Genomic DNA, 18,742 nt, shown 5'->3' with positions numbered 1-18,742 from the left:
ACCCGGGAGTCACGCGGCGGGCCGCACCCAGACCCGCCCCTCCCACACAGGACGTTTCAAAAATGAAAGCGCTAGGTGCTAGAGTCTCAAAAATCAGTAAAACTTTATTCGCTTCCATTCTTTCGCCATTAACAGAAAACTGGAGAAAGCAAAAATGTTTTGTGTTTACAAAGATAAACGGCCTCTTTACCCAGAGAAGATCAAAACCTCAAACGACAACGGGGAAGATAAAAGCGCCCTCCCCCACATCCCCTGAGCTGCCCTTGTCCTCTTTAGACAAAGCCTTCAGTCCACTGACCAGGGACCCTGGATGTGGCCAATTCAAGATGAGGGCCAAGAAATCAGACCAATCCATTCCCGTGATACAAAGTCGAACAGAAGCTACACCAAGGGTCAAGTGCCTGTATTTCACAGGACACAGGAACCAGGCGGCTACTTATAAAAAAAACAAGATTCATTTCAGGCACAACTTTTTTATTTTTTTTGTTTTGTTTTGTTTTGTTTTAAATCAGTAAAAGAAACTGGGTCCTAGAAGCTGCAGTGATCTAAGCAGCAGCAAGTTTGTGCATTCGTTTTTTTTTTTTTTTTTGTTTAAATACGATTAAATTACCACACTGCTGGCACACCTCATTTGCATGAAATTCTGCACCATACATACTAATTGTAGTAACGTTACCCCCCTCCCCAATCCCAGGAAAAAAAAAACTACTCTGGAAGATAATTTTCACTGAAATCTAACCAAACTTCGTTAAGTGGACTGTGACAAGATTATAAATGATATGAAAAATAACATTTTAACATTTGGCCATCAACTTAAGGAAATGGTTTGCCTATACAAATTTTTGTAATTTTTAATATAGTCTACCCTCATATGGTCCTCAGAATTAAAGCATAATGAATAGGAAAGAAAAGGAAAAGAACGCAACTGAGTGCTAAGGCAGAACATCTTGCCAGATATTAATGAAGGTAGAGTATATGCTAAATACCAAGTGCAGAATTTCATAGGGCCAACAAGATTAACAGTCTATATTTTTCACTTACACAGGCGAAGTGGATTTTGCAATTACCAGTTGCGTTAAATGCACCAAATAAAGCTCCTAAAATTGATACTATAAGGCGCCACCTTAAGTTTTCCAGGCTGCAACTGTGCATAATTTTAAAATGGTTTTCTTAAATTTATTTATTTTTTTTAAACATAACACAAGGAAGGTGTTAAAACTGGTGTAATAGCTCAATAGAATAAGTATTCCAGATTTTGGGAGGGATGAAGAGGGAGATATTCAGAACCCTTCACCAAAATCCCCCCAACTTGATCATAGTGGATTAATGATGTGCTTTGTGGATGTGGTTAGTCAATGACACCAGCTTGGCGAATCTTTCTTTCTGCACCAAATCCCTGTGAAGAAGTAAAATTACAGTTAATGAATACAAAAGCACTACTTTTAATCATCATAACCACCACCACTTTTTTCCCAGAAGAGGAAGTCCCTAATAAGCCCTCCTGATCTACTTATTACCTGGATTATGTTCAAAGGATCAGGAAGACCAAGAAATGTGCTGCTTACTGTGAGCCACAATCCTTACTGTTAGGGGCTGAACCAATGTGTATGGAGTTTTATTAACTAGCCATAAGCATACTGAATACTGAAAAAAGAATACTCAAGTTCCCCTCTTCATTAAGCTCTGAGCTGTGCTGAGATAGGACCTTGACAGGCACGTTGTTTGTCAGCTGCCCTCACCTACCCCAAAACCTTGTAATGCCCTCCTACCATTGAGTTATCTGGTCCCCTTGGCTGACGAAGAACCATTAGGCGAGGAGCACTGGCATCATCCAGGGTGATGTTCTTCAAGCGATTGACCAACCTATCAGGTCGCGGAGCTGCAACAGCCTTGGGGCCCTCGCTGTAATGAAGTCAAGAGGTGAGAAGCAGTAACTCTTGGTGGGAAGAAAGCAAGTACTTGCAGAGGAGTATGTTTTCTATCTAACTACCCAAATGACTCAGTTTTAATGAGGAGACTCTTGCCTCATCATCTGGCCAGCTAGCTAGCAAGACAGGACAGACAAGTTTATTTCTATTTTGATTCCTAACTCAAGGTCCATCCCTGTGGAGGGACTGGAGAATCACTTGGGTGAGGGTCATCCCTGGACTGGTCTGCAACTAGAAAAACCTGTTCCACAGACATACAAGACAAGGTAGTATGATATGAAAAAGCTTAGAAAAATTAAATATGAAATATTTCAAGAGACTCCCAGCTCCTCTCATGGTAATGTTACAGATTTAAAAAATTTTAAAAAGCACAGAGACAGCATGGCTAAACTATAGTTAGAATTTTAAGCAACATATAGTTTAATGGAAGAAAAAGCTAAGCAGAATCCTTGAAGGACTAGATAACCTTATTATTTTTAAGTTCTATTACATAGAATGTACCCAATTAATGTTTCACTAGGCCAGATTTTTAAGACTAAAATTTAGACAATGAGGACTAGAGGTAAAAAAGACCCAGGAGGGGTGTCTCGGTGGCTCAGTTGGTTAAGGGTCAGACTTCGGCTCAGCTCATGATCTCATGGTTGGAGTATGAGCTCTGCACCGGGCTCTCTGCAGTCAGCACACAGAGAGCCTCAACCTCCCTCTATGTCCTTCCCCCACTTGTACTCTTTCAAAAAAAACCAAACATATTAAAAAAAAAAAAAAAGTACACAGGAAAGATCAAGAAATAGCCAAAAAGTGGCAAGATAAAAAGAGCAGTAATGAAAAGTGAAAAAGTGTGATAAACCAGAGTTTATGCAAGTTTAAAGACAGTCCAGGGAATTTACCAATTCAACAATAAAACTCACCAGACTCGCCACACATTACAAGCACTGCACTTGCCAGTGCGCTGATTAAGAATCACTGAGAATTCCACCTCATCTCCAGCCTGTAGCTCAATGCCATCTTGAACTTCTTTCACATGGAAAAAGAGCTTCTTGCTATCTCCTACTTCATAGTTAATGAAGCCAAACTGGGGTGGGGGTGGGGGGGTGGCGTCGAGGTGGGGAAAAAAGAAAAAAGAAAAAAAAAGACAGTAACTAAAAACAGGACACACTACAGGGGAAAGTACCTCACTGTGAATGAAGCACAATGCCTGACCCTAACTAGAAAGGGATTTATTAAACATGGTATTAATGCTGCAGTTTAACTGCTCATTGCTGTAATGTAACAGCATATGGGTCTGAAAAACTTGTCAAGGAAGAAATGGATCTTTGAAAGCACTGCCATTCAGTGGATCACAGCCTGAAACATAGATTGCCTTGTGTCTTCATGCAGTGTATCAAAGGTTTTGAATTTATGAGCAAAGTCATATGGAGATTTCAATATGAGGAACAGTTTTGTTTGTCCTAACTTCATTTTATGAACACTTTACAGATGTCTTCTTTCTTTGTGGGGTCTGCAAAAGAAGTCCTAAGCTAAACTATACAAAATCTTACAGTCTTTCTATTCTGAAAAATCTCATTCCCAACTTATTTCCCCTGTCATGTAAGGTTATCAATAGCACTCTTAACTTTTTTTGCTCATATCCCCATTTTTATCCTTTTCATGTTGTTTTCTTCATATTTTTACAAGCTATCTCAAATCACTGAAAAAAATAGAAATGAATATTGACGGTTCTCCCTTGGCTAAAAAAAATTCAAGATTCTGGTGATTACTGTGTACCGATGAGTAAAAGGGTCAAGTTCAGACCCAGAGATACTACCACTTACCTGATCTTTCACACACTCCACTGTGGCCCTACGCAGGGGTGTGATGTTGTAGGCCATAGTCTGTGCATTTTGGCCCAGGACACACAATTGGAACTTGACACTCTCCCCTTTCTGCAGGCAATCCCCTTTGTTGGCCATCCCAACTATGCCAAATGGATAGACTTCACCTTTCATATCCCCTGTAAGGAGAGACAGGTACAAAGTCTAAAAACTAATATTTCAGAACAGTCCTAAGCTGACAGTCGTAATACATTTATAAGTAAGTTGCTAAAAATGTATTCTTACCTAAGAAGATTTTTTTTAAATATCTGAGAACTCCTATCTTAAAGCTTCAATGAAATACTACCAAGAAAAAAAATGAGAACTTGTAGTAGTACTTTACTAGCAAATGAACAATTTTAAACCACACTTATGAAATTAAAAGTAATGCTAGCACTCACAACCTCATCTCCTAACTGGGCATTTTAAGCAGAATGGGTTGCAAATATGATTCTCTGAATTATCTTCCCCAGTTCACCACATGAGCCAACCAGTCAAAAATATTTCTGACCCATACTCAATTGGGCATTTAAACAAGCTAGGCACAGGCAAAAGCAAGGTGGACAAACTTCCTTGGTGTTCTAATCTCTTTGTGAGGATTCCGGCCCCTCAAACCAACAAGCACTTTTCCTCCTAGTTCGAGCTCAGCACTTTCTTAAAAGACAGTAAATATTTTAGGCTTACAAATCATCCTGTTTGTCACAACTACCCAACTTCGCTGTTGTAGTGAGAAAGCAACCAAAGACGAGATGTAAACTATGGCCATGGCTGACTCAAGAAAACTTCATTTACAGAAACAAACCATCCTATTTGCGGAGCTCCGCCCTAGAGTAAAATACTTGGCTGGAGGTGAGCGCAGGCTAGGAATAAGAACTGTACCAAAGGTTCAGCTGTTTATCGTATCAGTTCATCTGGACGGTAAACCACTGAACCAACAAAGGTGAAGAGGAGAAAAAAACATCAGGTGAAGTGCAAGCTTCAGAACTGGAAATGCTTTTAACAATTCTTTGACTGATTATATGGTGTAAGGGAAGTTTTTCTTTTCAAACATACAGGAACCACAAACTTTTGAGGATACACTTCCAACAAAGTCATGCAGAAGTATTAGAGACAGCTGGTCTGATGTAGTTGTATTAATACTATCATTTATTAAGATTCATATTTAATCATTCTAGAACCTTCTTAAAGAAATTACCCTCATTTTAAAGATGAAGAAATTAAGCTAGGAGAGATCGAATTTGTCCAACGTTATACATGTAGGAAGTGGAAGAGGTGGTATTCAGATCTAGGCCTTGCCCTATACTTCAAAGTCCACAGACTTACAGAGTTGTATTCCTGAATGAAAGAGCTGTTCTCACCAACAAGTGGGAAAATGTGACCTATTTAGTCGCAAAACCCTCTAAGGATACAGAGTCTTTTTTTTTTTTTTTTAAATGTTTTATTTATTTCTAGGAGACAGAGAGAGACAGCGTGAGCAGGGGAAGGTCAGAGAGAGAGGGAGTCACAGACTGAAACAGGCTCCAGGCTCTGAGCTGGCAGTCAGCACAGAGCCTGACGCGGGGCTCGAACCCACGAACCGCGAGATCATGACCTAAGCGAAAGTCGGACGCTTAACCGACTAAGCCACCCAGGCGCCCCAGGATACAGAGTCTTGAAACCCTTAAGGTTATAACTCTAAGGCTAACTCTCACTCTAGAGAGTTCAGAAAAGTTTCCTTTCCCACAAAACCATTGCTTGACTATGTCCTAGAGCCAGGGCTGCAGAGTAAGTGGGCTGGGGACACAAGAAGTAGTAGATGTGCAATGTTACAGAGGAAGTACTGCCTGCATGAGTTAGTTGCCCTGTCCCCGCGGCCCTTGTAGGAGTATGGCGTAACCATGGCATGCATTTAAAATACTGACTTGCAAAAGACCAGATTTGTACTGAATGATTTTTTTTTTTAATTTTTAAAATGTTTTATTTCTGAGAGAGAGAGAAAGAGAGACAGCACGAGCAGGGGAGGGGCAGAGAGAGAGACGGAGACACAGAATCTGAAACAGGCTCCAGACTCTGAGCTAGCTATCAGCACAAAGCCCGACGCGGGGCTCGAACCCACGAACCACGAGATCATACCTGAGCCAAAGTTGGACGCTCAATTCACTGAGCCACCCAAGCGCCTTGTACTGAATGACTTTTAAAAAAGAGTGTGTGTTTAACCACCAGTGTCAGTATAAGGTGAGAAAGCAGAACAAAGTAAGTTTATTTTAAAATTAATTTGAATTAGATGTGAATTAACAAAAGGAGTGATTTACTGAAATAAAAGACTAACTTGCTATAAACTCCATGCCTGTCTGGAGGGGTGTGTGTTGGGGAGCCTCGATGTACTGGGGTTCTACGTAAAACAGAAACTCCTACGTAAAACAGAGCCTCACGTGGCAGAAGGAGCATGTTATCAAGGTTCGTTCCTTTCTCGCAAATAACCTGTTCTTCCCCGACTTTATGCTTTTTGACTCCTAGATGACACAAGATTTATTCTCTTTGTAAGCCAAGCTATCATCTTTGGTTAGAAATTCAAACCCTCTCATCAACCCCATCATTATGGTAATTTAGCTCTACTAATCATCAGTGGTCCTTACTATCATTTCTATTGCAAACTTATTTCATGCACAAAGCTGTCTTTTTGGTGCCAATTGTTGGGGTGGCACCAGAAACCAGGGAGTTATTCAACATGGGGAGAAAAAAGCAGAAAATGAATCAGATGTGGCCCAGAGACAAGGAGGAGGACCCACACGGAACCCTAGCTATTAAGGAATAAATACAGGATATTTATAGAAAGCAAAAATGTTTACAGAAGTGAACTGACTAGGAAAAATTGTTAATACTGATGTAAGTAATTACAGAAAAAATACAATAAAGCTGTAAAGTTGCACTAAACACAGTCAACTGTGAATATCTGATTATCACAAAACGTCAGAGGAGTACTTTTTAGTGTAAGATTTTTTCTCAGTCTATTTCAATATAACTCAGTTGTTCACCTAACAGTTCACAACATAAACCCAGGCTGAGGATCATAAAAACAAGGAGGTGCGGGGAGGAAAGGGAAGAGGCACTTTCCTTAATCTCAGTTTCTACAGGATCTGAAAGCGACTGCGAGAAACACCATATTTAAAATGTTCCAAGCAAGTGCTCACGTAAAGGTAAAACAAATTTCAAACAATCTGACAGGGCTGCTCTTACCTTCCTCCACAATCTCAATCATTCCTTGGTACTCAGTCTGTGTTGGATCAACACTCCTCAAGGGGCGAATGACTTTACCAGAGTAGATGGTGGGATCAGCTTCCTCAGTAATGCCATTCACTACAAAGCAAAGCATGTATACTTCTTATTCAACAATTTTAACTCTATTCCACAGGAAAAAAAGCAGAAATCATTAGAACAAACGTTAACAGAGGGCTGTGGGCTTGTCTGCTATTCTTGAACTATTTCTAAATTACCATTAAAAGAATGTTAATTTGGGGACACCTGGGTGGCTCAGTCGGTTCAGTGTCCTACGGCTCAGGTCATGATCTCACAGTTCATGGGTTCGAGCCCCATGTCAGGTTCTATACTGTGTACTGACAGCTCAGAGCCTGGAGCCTGCTTCGGACTCTGTGTGTGTGTCTCTCTCTGACCCTCCCCCGCTCACACTGTCCTCCCTCTCATCTCTAAAATGAGAACCCCAACACTTATACACTTCCCCTTACTTTAATCTTATTAGTAATATATATTACTATCTTTCCAAGCACAAAATTTTACACATCTTGTTTGCCTGTAAATACAAACTAAAAAATAAACACAACAAAGGCAGATTTTTTTGCCTGTGATTTCTTCATTGCTGTATTCCCTGTACTTAAAACATAGCATGTGCTTATATATATACTGAAAGGAAATGTACGTTCTTGGCTGTCATTTCTCTAGGTCTCATCAAGAGAAAGAAAGAGTTATTTGGGGAGTTGAGATCAAAGTCAAAAGTTGTAGGGGTTTTGTTTTGTTTTTTTTTTTTGAAGTCAGAGATCCTAAAGAGCAATAAGTTCCCATTATTTTTCATATTTAGATTCATTCTCCCACAAAACAGCCTCCTAGAGGAATGCCTCTTTCCCCATCCCCATGGATATTTACATCTTGGGGTTATTTTTTTACGAAAGAGGTACTGAGTTGAAAATAAACTTGGGGCACCTGGGTGGCTCAGCTGGCTGAGCGTCCAACTTCGGCTCAGGTTATGATCTCAAAGTTTGTGGGTTCGAGCCCCACGTTGGACTCTGTGCTGACAGTTCAGAGCCTGGAGCCTGCTTCAGATTCTGTGTCTCCCTCTCTGCCCCTCCCCCGCTCACACTGTCTCTCTTCCTCTCAAAAATAAGTAAACATAAAAAAAAAAAGAGACACTTAAAGTGAATGACCTAAATTATCTACCTAGTGGTTCTCAAACTTGAGCGTACATCAGAATCACCTAAAGGATTTGTTAAAACAGACTGCCCATCCTAAGGTTAGTAGGTCTGGAGTGGGGCCAGAGAACTTGTAGTTCTAAGTGGCCAGATGAGGCTACTGGATGTATCACACCTGGGGGACCACTAATCTAGAAAGGTTGGTTTTTTTTTTTTTTTTTTTTTTTTACAAATAGTTTATTGGAAAGGCTGGGTTTTTGCTTCCTCTCCCATCCTATCCCTCGTCTCCCAAGGAAAGCCTAGACTAGGTAAGTAGAAATCACAGTTCATTACCTGAGTGTGTTTTGTTCACTTTTTCTGCACTGACTTTGTTGCCTTTGCCTTTGGACAAGCTATACTCGACCATGTCTCCCAGTTCCAAGCTATCAACATCACCAGAGAACTCACTGGGGAAGAAAGGAAACATTTGAATAAGCAATCACCACAAACATCAACAGTGTCAACAGCAGATAAATTTACTTCTTCTATAACAACATTCGCTGTGTGCTTACTCATGCTGGATAGGTTTTAAGCACAATACAGGCAGTGATTCATTTAATCCTCAGAAACACCCTAAGAAGAGGCACCATGATCTCCAGCTTCAATACAATGAAACTAAAATACCAGGAGGTTAAATAGGTGGCGGAACCAGGATTCAAACCTGAACCATCTAATTCTAAGAGCCCATGCCCTTAACTAACACTATATTGAATGTACAACTCTCTGGTAGCAACATATAAAACAGATTCTATCACTGAAGCAGAAAGGTTCTTGTCCAATGTTCAAAGCAGGTACACGCCTTTTTCTTTTGGCCACATGTTCTCCATACAGATGATTAACTTATATTGCCATAATTTTACCAATATGACATTTGGAATTACAAAATACATAACCACCCAATACTAAGCGTTTCTGACTCCAAAACCAAACAATGGATAGTAAGCTCTACGTTCCTAAAAAGCATTCCTCACCTGTAATGGAAAAAGATTTCCTTATCATGATTGGCTGTTTCAATAAATCCAAAATTATCCTTCATAGTTGCCACATAACCCAAGAGCCTCTTGGAGTTGGAATTACGACCTAGAAGTCGAACACAAGTTGCAATCTGCTGTCCAGGCCTCTGTTTGTCACTAATACTAAATTCCACCTGTGAAAAATAAGGACACTCATTAACACCCTGTCTTTCCCACACCAAGCTCCTCACCTTAGGACCTACAACTTCCTACTCCAAGTATCCTTTGTATTAAATACTCTGATGGAAGAGATTTTCACCAAAACTAACACTTCTAGGTCTCATTCCACTTTTCTTTTTCTAAATGTTTTATTTACTTCTGAGAGAGAGAGAGAGAGAGAGAGAGACAGAGACAGAGACAGAGACAGAGAGAGGCAGGCAGGCAGCATGAACAGGGGAGGGTCAGAGAGGGAGGGAGACATAGAATCTGAAGCAGGCTCCAGGCTGTGACCTGTCAGCACAGAGCCTGATGTGGGGCTTGAACCCATGAACCGCGAGATCATGACCTGAGCCGAAGTCGGACGCTTAACCAACTCAATCACCCAGGCGCCCCTCATTCCACTTTTCATAAGGCATCAAGTTTTGTTCTCTAGTGTATACTCTTTATGGATTCTCAATTTCCCTAAAGCAGGGCTATCAGAAATCCATACATAGTAAGTAGGAGAAAAACGCAAAGCAATATAAAACCTTTGGTATGATTTTACTTTGATAATGTTTCAGCAACTGGTTTAGCTTGTAATATTGTAAGTTAATTGATTTAGGCATATCTTCTCTAGTGCTTAAATACTGACTCGTCAGAAATCTTTTAACAAAGGGCTTCCCAGGCCCTATTCTAAATGAGTAAACTGCTTTTAAATGGCAAGATGTTCTTAAACTCGTAAACACAAAAACTTTTTAAGCAAAACTTGGTAAAATTTAAAAACACAAACATTTTGCAGAACTTATGATGAAAATGACAACCTTTAACCCTCCTCTCAAATAAGCAGAATTATCTTGCCTTATCTCCGATTTGAGGAGATGTAGATCCTTCCACATCCTTGGCTTGAAAAGCAATGGTCAATTTCACCCCACAATCATCATAAGCAATAACACCATCCTCAGCCTCCTAAAAAATAGAATGAAAAGAATCAAGAACAAAAAGGCAATAAGCTGCTACAGTTTTCAGACCTTTGAGCTAAAGAATTGCACAGTTGTAGTAATGTCCTATTCTAGGGCTACCCTAACAGTAACCAATTTTTCATATGAATAAAAGGTAGTCTTACTTTAAACCCAGGACTGACTCAACATGCTGTAATTGGGTCTTAAGTCTCGAGAATCTAATTTTTATTGTTGAGAAGGAAAAGCTTGGGGCACCTGGGTGGCTCAGGTGGTTAAGTGTCCAACTTTAGCTCTGGTCATGGTCTCATAGTTCGTGGGTTCAAGCCCTGCATCAGGCTTTGTGCCCAATGCTTGCTCAGAGCCTGGAGCCTGCTTTGGTTCTGTGTCTCCTTGTCTCTCTGCCCCTCCCCTGCTCACGCTCTGTCTCACCCTCTCTCTCAAAATACATGTTTAAAAAAATTTTTTTAAAAAAAGGGGGAAAGCTTATTGAAAATTTAGAACATACCCATTCTATACTTCTCACAGCCAGCCAAAAATTAAACTGAGCAATGTTTTATTTAACAAATACAAATTCTATAGGGCAAGAAGCTTTCGTACCACCTACCATGAAGTGTTTTGTATGAGAATGTATTTACCAATGCATGAGAATTTAATGTGGTAGAGGATCTAGCACAATTTAGAGCATGTGATATTCAAGCAGGCAATTAAGTTATGATATACCAATGCTTCCACAACTTAAATCATTGTTGATTACCAGAAAGATTCACACTTCAAACGTCTAAGAAACGTCTGATATACTATACGGAATCAGACCATAAACGACACTGTACAACAACTACACAAATTACACCGCTTCTATGTTGTCAACTATACAAAACCAATTAATTTCTGCTCTTCGACCACTCGTGTTCCTTAGTGTAATACATGCTTATAAATAAAAATGACAACAGCAGGGCTTACTAGGGTCCAGTGTTGACCTAAGAAGAACAGAACAATAAAAGGGCAGGCAAAGTCTCAGACAAAAGCGGTCTTGATAGAGCAGGTTGTGTCAGAGCCACTTGGGAAGCAGGGCATTCTAAGAGCTAAAAACCATTAAAAACAAACCCCACTGATTTTATTATTGTTAACAGCAGCACTTGTGAAATTTCTACTACGGGCCTGGCCATGTGAGGGCTTTTACACCCTAACAGGAGGCTGTGATATTTTAAGTTTAAAAACGGAAGCGCAGAAGGGGTTTCCTAAGCTACAAAATAAACGGTAAGCAAGGTGCTGTTCCAGTTCTTTCAGGATCCTAAGTGGACATTTTTTTTAAACCTGTTCTTTTTCTATATTTTATCTTTTTAATTTTTTTTAACTTTAAATTTATTAGAAAATTAAAAAGCCTGCAAAAAAAATCTAGATATCTATTCATTTTCAATTATTTTGAAAAGAACAGCAAAAAGTAGACGTTTTTAAAATTACATTACCTGTCAGTATCTCTCATACGTACCTGCTCTTGCCTACATCCATGATGTCTGCCCCTAGTTCAAGGTCTACCTAAACTCATTTCCCATCAGGTCTCTTCATCATTTGTCTGTCTCCACCCCCATCTTGGGTTCATACTATTGCCACATCTTCCTGAAGTGCATATCGGATGTCACTGTCCAAAATTTTCTCTGAGTATAGAACAAAGTCTAAATTCTTTAGAGTAGCAATCAAACCTTCTCCATCTAGCTGTATCTGGATTTTTCATCCTTATTTCTCCTATTCCACCCCAGCAACGGAAAACCCTATCTTCCTGTTTAACTACTCAGTGCTTTCTAAAGAAACCCTGAATTGTTCTCACCTGTACTTCTATTTTTTAAGTAACGAATGTTCTTTCCACATGTATCCCCACCTATTAAATGTCACGAAACCATCCCAGATTCTGCCACATTAGAATAGAATTCATTTTTGCCACAGTGCTCTCACTCATCTTTTATGACAACATTTTGTATTTTGTATGAATTACCTGCTTCTATACAACTCTCAATTTATTATTTACTTGAGAGCAAAAACCATATCAGACATCATTATATGTCTATTCTGTGGACTATTCAACACATGGGAGTTCAATGTGCAAATAGAGTCTACCCGAATTTGGAAGTTTTAACCTGCTTGGCAAGATCAGCACTATAATTTTAGAGGAGTGGTTTTCACCGGGGGATTATCTGGGGATGTCTTGCAGGATGTGGCAACACTGTGGCTGTCACACACACAGAGAAGAGGTATCGGTCTCCAGTGGGTAAAGGCCAGGGGTGCTGCTCAACATCCCACAATGCACACAGAACCCTGCCCACCCCCCCACGCCCCCCAGTCAGATCAGTTCACTGTTAATGTTACAGAGAATTCTAAAAGACAATACTTCATTCCATTACTGTGCAGACAGCGACTTCCTTGAGAAAGAGGAATAAAGAGTTGCATAAATCATTTTGATCATGTAAAACTCACCTTTTCTTTGCTTTTATTTGGGCTAGTGGTTTTAGGATTGGCGAAAGTGGCTTCTTTTTCTACAGTGCCCAGAAAACGATGATCTGAATGGGAATGGAACGAAACCGTGCCCTTGGGAAGCTTTTTAATCCTAATAGCATGATTTCTTTGCGCAGAAAGCATATCCTACAAATGATAAACAAAAGTAACTTTAACCTGAAGAAGGAAGCATCAAGAAACCACCCCATTCTTTCTCAAACAGTACTCACAGGAACCACAGTAAACTCTACTTCATCTGCAATATGGAGCTGATTCCCATCCAGAATTTCACTGAAGTGGAAGAACATACGAGCATCACGATCCACACACTTGATGAAACCAAAACCGTCTCTCATTGCAGCAATTACCCCCTGAAATTCAGATAATACTTTCACTGGCTGTGAAGCTTGCCAAGAAAACAGTCCTCAACTCTGGAGGCATCAAGTTAAGCTCATTAGGAATTCTCTGTATTAAAGACCCAAATTTTGTACCCACACTTTAATTTTTCTATTTAAATACAAACTCATCAGTTTCAGTAAATTAACTGCTAAGCCACTGACCACTAGCCCTTGGTCAGTATGCATAAAAAAAAAATATCATATTGGAATGTTAACACATGTACACAATGCATTCCCTTTCATTCTCAAATTTGTGAACGTGGTATTAATTTCCTGTACTGCAAGATGAGGAAATCGAGGCTGAGGGAGGTTAGGCAGTTTGTAAAAAGCACACAGCTAATAAGTGGTAGAAAACAAAGATTCCAAATAAGGCCCAAGCTTTATGACAATATCTGGAAATTTTAAAAACCTACACAAATACTTCCACAGTCAACTAAAGGGAACTTTTCAGTCTCTATCTCAAAAATTTTAATAGGGGTTTAGGTTCAGGAAAGGCTTTAGATTTAGGTCCGAAAAATAAGTTAAATATAGGAAATCCTTTTCTTATTTTTCCCCCCTCTTATTAAATCACCAGCTCTGTGAGGGCAAATACATCCAGAGTTAGATGGCACATGGCAGGTACTCAAAGGTTTACTGAAAAATTATCAACCTACCAAAGATTTACATGTTGCATATTTATTTATATTACTGGTAACTATTCTATACCCAGTTTTTGAATATAGCATAAATATCCTGACATTTAATCTTTGCTAAATCTTGATGGCAGCCAGGCTACTCAACAATGTAGTCTATACTGTCAAGCAAAATAGAGCCTACCTGAGAAGCTTTTTATTAAAAAAAAAAAAAAAAAAAAATCATTTGGTTCTCAAAACTTTTAAAGTTAAAAGCACAAGTGTCAAAAGGGATCATTCTCCAAAGGTAAAGGTTCTAAGACTCAAGAAACTTAAATTTTCATTGAATGTACCCAGTTCCATTAACGGCACTGAGATATACCACCCATGTTATGATCCCCAACAGAACTGTAATTACATGTGAGGAAGGTTAATTTATGAAAACAGAGATTATAAAACATGTTTGGGAAATATTTCTGGTATAGGTCACTCCTGGATATAGACCCACTGAAAACAATTTGCAAAGTCCTGATATAAAAACCAAAAATCCAAAACCTACTTAACTTTATCGAGTGTTTATTGAACACACAACAGTTTGGGAAAATCTGCTTTCTACAATGTTAGATTGCATTTTATTAGTCTTCGTATTTACGGTCCACAAAGTTATGAACCCTCAAAAGATCTTAGAATCATCCTGCACACATTTCCATTCTAAAACTTTTTCACGTCTATTTCAAGGTAACTGGCAGAATCAGGTATCAAACCCAGACTCCCTCAAATTTCTCTGTTCTTAGTCACTTAACAAGGAAGCTGCCCAATGTCATTATCAACTTAAATGCTTTTCAGTACAGCATTACAAATATGAATGTGACATTAGGCCCCCATATGGAGTACAAATATCTAATAATATCCAACACTCACCATCTCTCTGGCTTCATTAGTGAACTGAAACGTATTTGACAGAACTTCTATGTTGGTTGCTCGTTCTAATTTGTCACGTCGGTCTGTTGAAATATTAAACCTAACATGGTCGCCTTCCAGCAGGGTCACCTTGGATTTTGTATCTTTGTCTCCAAAGGGAAGCTCTTTAGGAATCACAAAATCAACTTTGATGCGTCCTGGCAATGGGTCATTCTGATGAGAAGGAAAAACTATTTTAGCTGGAGATTTCTCATCCTTCCTAGTTCTAAGTCAAACAAGAAGAACACACAGCAAACCCATGTTATTTATAATAAACAGTTCCCTACAGGGAAAAAAGACGTTGACAACATAAGTCCAATTTGAAAACTTTGTGTTCTGTGGTCATGATACAAGCATCAAATACAACACTGCAGTTAAGATCTTGCAATCTGACAGAGACATTTTAGTTAAGGAAGAGAATTTGTCTTTTAGGGTTCACATTTCTTTACCAATGACACCCAGCAGTCTCCTCTCACCTTACCCCCCGCGTAAAAGAAACAAACAGGTGGGGGTTGGGGGAAGAGGTGGGAGAGAACCCCAATAAATGCATATCTAAAGTGGTTTTTCTCAATTTATCCAGCATTTCTTTTGTCCCTTTCTCCTTATCACCCAGTAAAAAACAAAACCTATTCATGGACATATCACTGGTTCCTTGTTTAATTCAATTACATAGATCAAAAAATAATTGTTCCACCACCATAAAAGTACATTAATTGAATAAAACTTCTGTGTATCAAACTGTTCTACTACTGATGAGACAAAAGAAAACTCTCCGGAAAAAGACTATTTACCTGGTTTTTACTGGGTACTTTTGGGATTACTTTGGTTACAGTTCCTTCAAAATGTTCAATGCTGATATCTTCAAAAATGACTGTTCCTTGAGGCAATAGTCTGACATCTGTTGCAACTTCCTTACCCTAAATTAGAAGGGGGGGGGGAGATCATGTAATTTTAAGTGTTTCCTAAAAATGTAATTCACTACTGATCTTAAAAGAAGGCCAAAGATCAGGTTAGTCAACACTCTTACATTTCTGTCCTTGATTGTGAATTCCACGTCATCTCCAGGATTTAAGGTTTCTAAGTCACCCTTAAATTCACTATAGTGAAAGAATATCTCTTTTACAATATCACCTCTTTCAATAAAGCCAAACGCCTCCTAAAGACAAACAAGCAAAACCCAAAAAATTATAGGAACATCAGGTACTATTCAGCGTACATATTTATGATTACAATTTATAGTCAACAAGTCTGGTCATAAAATTATACTGCACCGGAAACAATATATTTGGTTAGGTCTAATATTCATATTATCAATTACATAGCCCATTTTAAAGAACATATGAATTAGTAACCAAGAAATTGTAAGAGATTACTTTTGATGTCAATAGTGAAATTTTTAAAGGGAAGACAAAGAAAAAACCAAAGACTTGGCTTTCAAGTATAGACTGAAAGTAGTCAAAGAAAAAAAACCCTCTAATTTCTCATATTTGATGACACTTACCTTCATGGCACAAACTACTCCCTGACAGCGGGCTGGTTTCTTTTTCAACAGCATAATGTTACGAGCACTTACAGCACCAGTACTAGAAAGGAGTCATCGGGTGGGAGGATCAAAAAGGGGGGAAAAAATGCATTGGCTTGGTTAGATATAAGGAGTCTAGAGAAGCAATAAATTAGTTTACTGAGGCCTCAATTTTATGTCACCACGAAGAGCAAATACAAAGTTTATGACACATGATACTTTTCATATGGCTTCATATGCAAAGGATTTTTGCTCAAATCGTCTAGCCTTCTAAATCGGGTACACACATATACATCATTTTTCTCTTAGAATCTCCTTAAGAGTATCATGGATACTCTATGCTTTTCTATTACAACAAAAGAAAGTCATATGTTGGATGCAACCAAACATGGGGAATCTAAAGTTTTAGGAAGGTCATTTATTGGGTAAACATTTGAGTATCAGGTGCTGCAAACAAAGGTTATTAGGGATATAGAGATGAATAAGGAACGGTACCTGTTTGCAATGAGTGCTGAATTTACTAGCTATCCCATCAATGATTTCTGATTAAACAGCCATAAAAGAAAGCTGAATAAATGTGCTTAAAGGAGAAATTTCCTATGCTTTAAAAAATGACATTCACCTTCACTGAAACTCATTAGACACCAACATATTGTTATCCAGTTCTCCTCTTTGAGCAGCAACAATGTAAATCTGATTTCATTTTAAAGATGGTGCAGGCTATTGATGTAGTTGTTTTCACATAAGTTGAAGAATAAACGTTTACTTCCCTAAATTCTTCACAGACAAACTGTAACCCAATTGTGCTTTTTTATTTCAAAAAATTAACAGACTAATGAAGACACCAGAAAAGGTCCTACTTGCGTTTACAACTTCCTACAGTGAAAGTCTTTAGAGCCAGACTGGGGTTCAATTACCTGCTATTTAAAGGCTATATGACTTTAGCTAAGTTACTTTAAGAGAACATACTCAGTGTTACAGATGAAGACACAGATCAGGTGAAGCTGTTCTCAGGATAACAACTGTACATAAAGTATTTACAAGTGCTTGGCATTCAGGAACTTAATAAATTATCCCCTAGTTTCCCAGCTAAGACCAAATTGAAGCCTTCAGACTGGAACTATTAACATGCCCACCAACTCAATCTGATTCCTTTTAGTTTTATAAGAGGTAAGGTTCCAGGCTAATAATTCTGCACATGCTCCTGGGACTTCGCTTTCTCTATGCTACCTCTATTATAAAGTGCATTCCCAGCATTTTTTCCAACTTCCTACTTTTAACTTCCTTCTGTGCTTGTACAAAAATAACTAACCCTAGGCTTGCTTTTTTTTTCTATAAAATTTATTTTTCGGTGGGGGGAGAGAGGGAGAATGAGAGAAGGAGGGGCAGAGAGAGGTTGAGAATCCCAAGCAGGCTCCAGTGCCGTCACTGCAGGGGGCTTGATGTGGAGCTTGAATCTACAAAACCATGAGATCATGACCTAAGCCAAAATCAAGTCAGATGCTTAACTGACTGAGCCACCCAGGTGCTCCTTATCCTTAAGCTTTCTTAACAACATTTTCCTTATTATACGGATGAATTCAACAACTATATATCCTATCCATTACTAGCTTGTTTCAGACTTCTACATGCAACTACATATTTACGATCTTCACCTACATATACCCAGACACTTCAAAGTCAAAATGCCAAAATAAGGGGCGCCTGGGTGGCTCAGTCAGTTGAGCACCCAACTTCAGCTCAGGTCATGATCTCAGTTCATGAGTTTGAGCCACACATCGAGCTCACTGCTCTTTGCACAGAGCCTGCTTTGGATCCTCTATCCACCCCGCACCCCCACCCCCGCCCTGCTCACGTTCCTGCTCTCTCAAAAATGAATAAACATTTAAAAAAAAACCAAAAATAAGTATAATTCTTCTCCCACATTTAATATTTTCTGCTGTATCTTCTGCTTAATGATATCATCATCTGTCCAGCAGCTAGAAAAGTGGCATCTGGGACTCTCCATTCCTTAATTCCAGTATACACCCCTATTTAATCAATCACAAAACTTGATGATTTTATCTTCTCAGTATGGCTTGCCTTCTCCTCCTGACCATCCCTGGCCTGCCCATTTTAGTGTATCAGACCCTCATCTTGCATATTAACTCTCATGTCACTGCTTCTAGTGTAGAATCTACCTACCCCTCAGAAGTCTACCATCTCCACCACGTCAATGATCTAAAGCAATCATACCTCTATCTCTGCCCACCCCCCTCCCGGCATTTAAAATCCCTCAGAATCCTAGGATAAAGCTCAAACTTCATCTTCCTATGATCCAATCAATTCAAACTTTTGGCCATTTCCTCAAAATTATACTTCTACTCAGAACGCTATTGCCCCCTCCATCTCTCTGGTGACTTTACACCCTTTCTTCAAAACTTCTCTTTAGCAATGC

The 18,742-nt window shown here is 39.1% G+C and overlaps 1 protein-coding gene across 2 annotated transcripts in view; it reads right to left on the bottom strand.

Annotated features, from left to right (window-relative positions):
• Nucleotides 1–79: 79 nt before the first annotated feature.
• The window catches only part of CSDE1 (cold shock domain containing E1), a 39,070-nt gene continuing 20,407 nt past the window's right edge, over nucleotides 80–18,742 (bottom strand). For both annotated transcript variants that reach the window (XM_039249076.1, XM_039249077.1), the window contains 14 exons: nucleotides 16,285–16,366; nucleotides 15,811–15,939; nucleotides 15,575–15,700; nucleotides 14,745–14,957; nucleotides 13,045–13,185; nucleotides 12,797–12,961; nucleotides 10,227–10,334; nucleotides 9,189–9,364; nucleotides 8,512–8,624; nucleotides 6,995–7,114; nucleotides 3,740–3,918; nucleotides 2,837–3,000; nucleotides 1,770–1,902; nucleotides 80–1,396 (listed from right to left, as the gene is read on the bottom strand). In XM_039249076.1, coding sequence (XP_039105007.1) covers nucleotides 1,349–1,396; nucleotides 1,770–1,902; nucleotides 2,837–3,000; nucleotides 3,740–3,918; nucleotides 6,995–7,114; nucleotides 8,512–8,624; nucleotides 9,189–9,364; nucleotides 10,227–10,334; nucleotides 12,797–12,961; nucleotides 13,045–13,185; nucleotides 14,745–14,957; nucleotides 15,575–15,700; nucleotides 15,811–15,939; nucleotides 16,285–16,366 — 1,897 coding nt within the window. In that variant the 3' untranslated portion in view covers nucleotides 80–1,348. The remainder of the gene's footprint in view (nucleotides 1,397–1,769; nucleotides 1,903–2,836; nucleotides 3,001–3,739; nucleotides 3,919–6,994; nucleotides 7,115–8,511; nucleotides 8,625–9,188; nucleotides 9,365–10,226; nucleotides 10,335–12,796; nucleotides 12,962–13,044; nucleotides 13,186–14,744; nucleotides 14,958–15,574; nucleotides 15,701–15,810; nucleotides 15,940–16,284; nucleotides 16,367–18,742) is intronic.

This window comes from Hyaena hyaena, unplaced genomic scaffold (genome assembly GCF_003009895.1).
Source record: "Hyaena hyaena isolate Hyena2069 unplaced genomic scaffold, ASM300989v1 scaffold_330, whole genome shotgun sequence".
NCBI lineage: Eukaryota > Metazoa > Chordata > Mammalia > Carnivora > Hyaenidae > Hyaena > Hyaena hyaena.
Note: the sequence above shows the minus strand (reverse complement) of the source record. Positions and strands in the feature narration are given on the sequence as shown.